The 8,218-nt window shown below is 62.2% G+C and overlaps 1 protein-coding gene across 2 annotated transcripts; it reads right to left on the reverse strand.

The window, feature by feature from the left end:
• Nucleotides 1-74: 74 nt before the first annotated feature.
• On the reverse strand, nt 75-7,812 carry LOC132008205 (muscarinic acetylcholine receptor M4). 2 transcript variants are annotated; one of them, XM_059386633.1, is made up of 2 exons: nt 7,728-7,812; nt 75-2,772 (listed from the first exon to the last, which is right to left on the reverse strand). In XM_059386633.1, exon 2 carries the CDS (start codon nt 2,740-2,742, stop codon nt 1,306-1,308), a length of 1,437 nt encoding a protein of 478 aa, XP_059242616.1. In that variant the 5' UTR covers nt 2,743-2,772; nt 7,728-7,812; the 3' UTR covers nt 75-1,305. The 2 variants fall into 2 exon arrangements, with proteins under 2 accessions (XP_059242616.1, XP_059242617.1); XM_059386634.1 differs by lacking the exon at nt 7,728-7,812 and adding an exon at nt 7,514-7,536.
• Nucleotides 7,813-8,218: the final 406 nt, after the last annotated feature.

The raw sequence follows: 8,218 nt of genomic DNA on the forward strand, positions 1-8,218 counted from the left end.
TTTTTTTCCCAATAAAAGCTTTTCATTTAATATATAAAAGCCCCAACCCAGGGAGTTTGCTGTGGTAATTTGTTGGGGCAGAAACTTGGGAAGGAACGGGAAGGCGGTAGGGATGTGGCTTTCAGGGGGCTGGGGGGCTTGGCGGTGAGTGCTCCCCAGAGCTCATGGAAAAAGCAGGAAGGTTATGAAAAATTGCTTTCAGGGCCCTGACTGACTCCTGAGAGGGTGCCCCCTCCAGTCCCCTGAGCCTTTCAGTCTGGTCTTTGGGGGGGAGGGGCACACCGGAGCTGGGAAGCCAGAAGGCTCCCTAGAACGGACACTCCTCATCTCAGCCACTCTCAACCAAAGGTCTTTTGGTACAGCCCACTACCAATAGAAGGTTCTATCCATTGGGAGAGGAGATGGGAGCTGCTTGCCTGAACCCTGTGTGGGTCAAGTTGGCCCCCATTCTCCCCGGCAACCCAGGCCTCCCTCACATGCTGCAGAAGCCTGCTGGGAGGGTGCTTTTCAGAATCGGGGGGCCTCTGCTCCGCACGGGACCGCAGGAAGCCAGACCTCCACTCCTGAGCGTGAGATGCTGACCTCCTAGCTGCCCCATCCTGACCATGACCAGGACAGTGCTGGGGTTGGGGGAGGGATGGAGAGGGGAGAGGGGGGTGCCTGAGAGCCCAGAAGGGCCTGGCCTCCAGCTAGCCCACCCGCCCACCCAACCAGCACCTGGCCGAGTAGCTGCAGCGAGGAGAGCGCTCTGCCCCTGGAATGGGACCTGGGAGGAGGGGCTGGGCCTACATGCAGGGTGCAGCGGGGAGAAAGCACCAACTACAGCAGAATGGAGGGACCCTACCCCTCCACTCCCTTCCCAAGCCTCCTTTCCCCAGCATCGGCTCCCCTGCTCCTCCCACAGGGATCCCCGGCTTCTGCTCCCCCCAGATGTCCATTCTCCCAGCCACCCGGTTGGTCACAGTGGGCCAGGTGCCCCAGAAGCCCAGTGACTCCCAGCAACCTGAGGCGGGCCAACAGGGGGGGGGGGGGGGGGCAGTCTTGCTCCAGATGCTTCTGGGGCTGAGCCTCCTGCCTGTGCTGAGTGGAGATCTGGTCTGTCCGCATCCTGCCACAGCTGCTTTCTGAGCCTCACAGGGCTCTCGGGGACCTCAGTTCTCTTCAGTGAACAGGAAGGCGGAGAGACACTTCCAGATTTCCAGACCTCTCCGCGACCACCACAGGAGGGACCACCCCCCCGTGACCACCCCCGCGGCTCAGCGCACACACGCGACCACCAGCACCTCCTGTGGCGCCTCTGCCCGCCTACCTGGCTGTGCCGATGTTCCTATACTGGCACAGCAGCAGGTGCCGGAAGGTCTTTTTAAAGGTGGCGTTGCAGAGGGCATAGCAGGCGGGGTTGATGGTGCTGTTGACGTAGCAAAGCCAGTAGCCGATGGACCACACCGTTTCGGGGATGCAGCTGTGGCAGAAGGTGTTCACCAGGACCATGACATTGTATGGCGTCCAGGTGAGGATGAAGGCCAGCAGGATGGCGAAGATGGTCCGAGTCACCTTGCGCTCCCGGGCCGCCATCTGGCGCTTCTTGCGCACCTGGTTGCGGGCAATGCTGGCGAACTTGCGGGCCACGTTGGCCGCCGGACGCATGCCCGCGGGCGTGGCCGGGACGATCTCGATGGCTGTCACACACTCATTGCCAGTCTGCTTCGTCACAATCTGGATCTTGGACCATTTGGAGGCGGGGTTGAGGGCCCGCGGTTGGAGGGGAGGGGCGGGCACGGCCGGCGTGGTGGCCTCCGCGGTGGACAGCTCCGTGGGGGGCCGTTCCTTGGTGTTGTGTGTGGCGCTGCCTGAGCTGGACTCATTGGAAGTGTCCTTGTCGGCCATGGGGCGCGGTGGGGGCGGCAGGGCCGGGGGAGGGGCCTCCTCCAGCTTCCCGTTGCGCAGTTCCTCGGGGCCCGCGTCCCCTGGCGGGGCCTTCTGGAGGCTCTGCTTCATCAGAGGGCTCTTGAGGAAGGCCAGGGTCTTGGCCTTCTTCTCCTTGGGGCCTTCGGGCCGGTGCTTGTGGACTCGGCTGCGACTGGCCAGGGAGATGTGGATGTAGAGCACCGTCATGATGACCACGGGCAGGTAGAAGGCAGCAATGGCAGTGCCGAAAGTCACCGCCGGGTTGGACAGGAACTGGATGAAGCATTGGTTGTCTGGCACCGTCCTCTTGCCCACCACAAACTGCCAGAACAAGATAGCGGGTGCCCAGAGCACGAAGGACAAGACCCAGGCGGCAGCGATCATGAGGCCTGCCATCTTGGTGGTGCGCCGGGCTGGGTAGGTGAGGGGCTTGGTGACACAGAAGTAGCGGTCAAAGCTGATGATGAGGAGGTTCATGACCGAAGCGTTGCTCACCACATAGTCCAGGGCCAGCCACAGGTCACAGACCACGGCGCCCAGAGGCCAGTAGCCCTTGATGATGTACACGGTGTAGAGGTTCATGGAGAAAGCGCCGATGATGAGGTCGGCACACGCCAGGCTGAAGAGGAAGTAGTTGTTGACTGTCTGCAGCTGCCTGTTGACCTTGATAGAGAGCATCACCAGGATGTTGCCCACGACAGTCACCAGGCTCAACGAGCCTGTCACCGTGGCGATGAATACCATTTCCACGGTTTCGTAGCGGTTATGCGTGGACGTGACCAAGCGCACAGACTGGTTGCCCGAGCTGCCATTGACTGGTGTGATGTTCGCCATTTTGGTTAGCCAGGGCAGCCAGGCAGGTGTCTGGAGGAGGAGGGAGAGAGGAAAGGGTGAGCTGCTGAAGGGGTTTAGAGAGGTAACGGGAGGTGACAGAGGAACATTGTCCTGTGGGGCCTTGGAGAACTCCGCCCATCACTGGCTCGTTTCTTCACCCATTCATCACATATTAAGCGCCTACTGTGTACAGGCACCGTCCTGGGGGCAGGAGTTATAGAAGTGATTGAGACAAGATCCCCACCCTCACGGAGCTTCCAGTTTGATTGGGGCAGACGAACGTGCAAACCACAAAAAAAAAAAAAGAAAGAAAGAAAGAAAGAAAGAAAGAAAAAAAACCTGGAAGGAAAACAAGAGGGCAAATGGTATATAGTGGGTGAGTCAGAGGACAGACAGGGATGCTTCCTTGTTGGGTGATCAGTGAAGGCCTCTCCAAGGAGGGGATCTGGACAATGGCAAGGAGGCAGCCATGTGAAGAGTCACGGAGGTGGCTTAGTCGGGGCAATAGCCAGAGCAAAGGCCCTGGGGCACATATGGGGTACAGAGAGAAGACCAGTGTGTGCAGGCCCCAGAGAAGCAATGGGGAGGGTTTTCAGTGGTCCCAGACGTCAGCATGTAGCTCTGGTCAGGAGGGTTCATTCACCTCCTCAGTCATTTTGTGATCAAACATCCTGGGGGACCTGTCCTCCATCCTCCTAGATGGCACTGGGGACACAGGCAAGAATATATATTAGCAGTTAAGACTTCTCATCTACTAATAATTGTTGGGCACTTTACTTTCTACCAACATTAACTAACGTCTTCCTCACGACACATCTGTGAAGTAGAAACCTTTATTTTTCACTACTTCCAGGTGAGGAAACTGAGGCACAGAGATACTAAATAACCCGCCCAAAGTTCCACAAGTCCTTGACGTCCTGCTGCTGCCCCAGAACCCTAAGGGTTCTGGCAGAGGGAGACCTGAAGAGCCACAAGAGCCGGTGAGGCCACCTCAGGGAAGGCTCCGGGGATGACCGGGGTGGCCTGGAGTGGGGAACCACCAAGGACGAGGAGAGTGCCGTGTAGAGGGCCCAGAAAGGTACATACCAACACAGCCTCCCCTCTCCGAGCTCCCCCTCCCAGCCCCAGGGTGTGTGGGGGGGCACTCAGTGCAGGGGTGGTAGGGACCATCCACAGCAAGGGGCTGAGGGAGGACCAGGAGGAGTCAGAAGCCGAGAGGGCCTGTCAGCCAAGGAAATTCACACAGGGCTTCCAAGGGGCCGGCACCAGCTCTCGGCCCAACTGGGGACACAAAGGGGCCTCAAAGTGTCCCAGAGGGAAGGGGGGATGTGGCAGGGGAGCCTGTGGCCACCCCGAGGGCACCCCCTGGCCCGCCAGTACACATGGAGAACATCCCGTTAGGGCCCCCCAAGCACATGGCCCCTCCCCTGAGCCTGTACCCCCCTCCCACCCAGGTCCCTCCTCATCTCTCCCCTGCCTTCCTCTCCCATACACGTGAGGGAGGCCCACGCCCAGTGCGCTATGCCAGGGCAGCCGTTCAGCCCAGCCTCCTTCACACCCGCCAACACACGCACCATTACACACGCACACGGGCCCCGTCGCAGCCCCGCCAGCCCCGCGCGCTGTCGTATACACAACGTCTGTGTGTGACAGAGAGGAAGAGAGAGGGCGAGGCAGCCAGTGTGGAGGAAGGAGCACTCACCCAGCAGCCCAGGCTCCAAGGCCAGCAGGGTCCTGGCTCTAGACCAGCCACCTCCCCTTCCCACCTCTCTCTTTCTCGTTTGCAAAATAGAGAGGACCCGGTCCCAGACCCCTCCCAAGAAGCTATGGGGACCAGCAACTGAACTTTCCATCTGCCGCAAGAAAATGCGCCAGAGGCTAGAGGCAAGGACCAGGGTGACCCATCCCCGGCCCACGCCTGGCCTCAACCCCTCTCATTCGCCTCTGCAGACCCAGACCCTGCCTCCTGGCCTGGCAGTTCACAGTCGCCTGTCCAAATCCTTGGTTCTCAGGAGGAGAGGCTCAAAGAGGGGTGTTGCCATTTCCAAGGTCACACATGAGTCAAGGACAAAGGCTAAAAACCAGCCTCTCTGGGGTCTCTGACAGCCGCATTTCATCTTGGAGAGTTTCCGGTGTCTCCCTCTGAGCTGGTAGGGCAGAAGCACCTAGCAGGGAGGGCTGGCCCTCGCCAGGCAGGTGCAAGCCGGTGCAGGGTGGGCAGGATGGATCTGTCCGCCAGCTCCAAGGAAAGCCCCATCTCAGCCTCCCGGGGCCAGGACACGGGCCAGCGAGATGGGAATGGGGCCAGAAGTCCCCAATACGAAAAACATAGGAGCCCTGGTTTATTGAGTGTTAACTAGGAGTCAGGAATCCTTCTGAGTTTTTTCAGCAGATTACCTGGTTTAATCCCTACAGATTCCTGATAAGGTCCGTACTATTAGTATCCCCATCTCACTGAGGTAACTATCTTCCTACAGATGAGGATAATGTTAATTAACTTGCCCAAAGTCCTCCCGTGTGTAAGGGGGAAGGGCTCAATTAGAACCCAGGAGCCACCTTCTCAACCCCAACCTGTCTCAGGTGGATTTCCTGCCTCTGCTGTCCACTGCTCAAAACCAAAGAACTAAGGGTCCCTTCCCACTCCCTGCTGGTTCCTCCACTTAGCTTTCCCAGAAGAGAAGAGACCTCTTATCTCCATGGGGGACAGACATCTTGTCTCGGAGATGACAGGTGGTTTAGTTCCCCTCTGGGTCCGCTAGGGGAAGCTGCCAGCGGCAGAAAGGGTGAAGCATGGTGCCTTGCCGACTCCCGCCCCAGCATCTTTCTGAACCCCCCCACCCCGCACCCCACCTGCCCAGCACACATTCTGATAGCAACCCTCTCTGGGGCCTCTCTCTGCCATCCAGGCCCGCCGGAGATCCGGGAGTCGAGCAACCGCTGCCCAGGGCTGTGCACACCGCTAGATGGCAATGTCGAGCCCTGGGTGCCGGCTCCTGACTCCCGGCGGGCGGCGGCTCTTCGCCGCCGCCCCCAACTCCAGTGCGACCGAGAACACAGAGGAGGCTCCAGGGCAGGGCCTCCCAAGGGTAGGACGTGCCCGCATCCCCCAACCCCACCCCTTTGCCAGGCCCTGCCCGCGAGCTGCCCTCGTCGCCGCGCGGGTTCAGTGGTGGGAAAGTTAAGGGCGCCGGGCTTCCACCCGGCCCCGCCGAGCAACGTGTGGGCGGGAAGGCGAGTGCGAGTTCTGTTTGTGTGTGATTACTGGGGAGCGCGAGTAGAAGCGAGTAGCTGTCTGCATGTGCGTGTGTGCGCGCTCGGCCACGCCTGGATACCAGTGGGCCCTGTGCGCGTGAGCAGGCCCGTGCCATGTGGACACGTGCTTGTGCATGCGTGCGCGGGCCCGGGGTGCTGTGGTCTGGGGAATGCACACGATTTGGGTATGCCTATACCTGGGAGTTTGTGCACAAGAGCAAACGCAGAGCCCACAGTAGGTGACCTGCCCGGGTTCAAACGGCCCTGCCAGGAGACCTCAGTTCAGACTTCCGCTGTCTGAGCACAGAGAAGATCCAGTCTAGAGCCAGAGTCTGAATCGTGCCTGTGCCCCGCTCGTGGGTGGGAAGGGGTCGCGGCTAGACTACAATCTGGGCTGCGACGGGCCTCCTGACCTTGGGCATCGTCTCAGCCAGCGCCCAGTGGTGTATGGGTCCCCAACGCTGTGGCGTGGTGTCCCAGCCTGGGACTGACTTCTGTCGAGGGGCCTCTGCTGGAGTCGCCCCACTGGCCTTCCAGGATACCAGGCTCAGCAAAGCGTGCTCAGGAGGATTATGGTCAAAGGGTGCCCAGTCTGCCGGTGGGAATATACCGGCAGCACCCCCAAAACGGGGAGGCCCAGCCGGGGCTTAGGTCAGTTGAGTGTAAGATTCATTCCTTCCCACACTTCTAACCCTGCACCCCGCCGGAGAGGCACCATCTGGCCCCAGCGGCTAGAGTGGGCTCCCGGTTTCTCGAGCTCTGGGCCTGGGCGGACCTCGAGGACCGGGTTGGGAGTTATTATTGGGCTCTTCTGGAGGCTCCTCCAGGTCCCCTTCCTGGTCAATGGGGCCCTGGCTTTCCGGTGCCCCGCCCTCCCCCCCAACCCCCTAGCACGCAGTTCCTGCAGCCTCTGGGCGTGGGCACCGTGCTTTCCCGGGTTCTGGAGCCCCCCCTTTTCCGGACGAGAAGGGAGCGCGTGCTCTGGACGCCGTGGGGAGGGGGTTGGGGTGTGGGTCCTTGGTTCTTAGGCATTGACTTTAAGGTTCCAGAAAGGCTGTGCCCCTGGATCCGTCCCTGGGGCGGGAGAAAGACTCAAGAGTTCACAGGAGGGAAAAGGGGCTCAGGGAATTCGCCGGGGACACTGCGCCTGACACTTCCGCCACTGGGCCCGGGGCTTGGCTCCGGCTCTCCCGGGCTCGGAGCCTGGGCAACAGCAGGGGGTAGTCCTAGAGTGGGGGAGGGGCGCCAGGGGAGGGGGGGGTATCTCCGTCGGGGTTCAAGGTCGCGGATGGAGGACTTCATGGACCGGAGTGGGCTGGCAGCGCCGGGGGTTGGGGGTGGGGAGACGGGCGGGAAAAAGGCTCCTTAGGGCTCCGGATCCTGGCGCCCTCCAGAGCTGCCCGTGGGAGGACTGGAGTGCAGGGTCCCGCCCCCGACGGCTGCCCCTGGCGCCTTGAGGGCTGTGGGCGGGTACCCCTCCCCCGACCTCCTGAATGTCCATTCCTTCCCAGAGGCGCACCTGGAGAAGCTTCCGAGACTCCGGGTCTTTCTTCCCGCGGGGCCCCTCACCCTCGGGCTCTGTGCAGCTCCAAGCACCGCGGTCGTCCCCAAAAGGGCCTGGGGCCCCGTCCCAATGGGACGAGTCTCCGGGAAGCCTCAGAGGGTCCGGGAGCCCCACGTCCTTCTCCCCCAATCGAGTCCCCCTGCCCCCGCGCCGCCGCGTAGTCACTTACCAGACACCTCCGCCCCGGTCCCCTCGCACCTGACAGACGGCGGGACCAGCGGGCGGCCCGCGGGCCAGCGGGCGGGGCGCGCGGCCGGGCCGCGGGCCGGGGGCGGGGACGGGGTGCCGAGGGGCGGCCCCTGCTCCGCCCGCAGCTCCCGGCGCTGTGGCTTCGACTCGCGCTCACGCTCGCACTTTTCCCCGAGCCGCGTGATGTCACGGGGAAGCAGCCAATCCTAGTGGGGCCGCGCCGCCCGCCCCGGGCCGGCCACCCAACTGAGACGCGCGGGGGGCACCACCCGGGGCGTCGGGGACCCCAGCTACGAGCGCCCCTCACTAGAGCCGGCCGGCAAGCTCCCCGCTCGGCCACTGTGGGGGGACCGCCCCCGGCTGGCAGTACTGCTTAGCAGGGGGGCGCTGCCCTCCGGGGAGGCTGGGGTGTTGGGGGGGGTGGGGTGTCCGCGTTGTCATGGGGACGCGGCGCCCCCTCGCGGGCTGGGG

Source organism: Mustela nigripes, unplaced genomic scaffold, assembly GCF_022355385.1.
Source record: "Mustela nigripes isolate SB6536 unplaced genomic scaffold, MUSNIG.SB6536 HiC_scaffold_76, whole genome shotgun sequence".
NCBI classification, from domain to species: domain Eukaryota; kingdom Metazoa; phylum Chordata; class Mammalia; order Carnivora; family Mustelidae; genus Mustela; species Mustela nigripes.

Bases quoted from the DNA above. Each gene is read 5' to 3' on its own strand.
- LOC132008205 (XM_059386633.1), bottom strand. From the start codon at position 2,742: ATGGCGAACATCACACCAGTCAATGGCAGCTCGGGCAACCAGTCTGTG.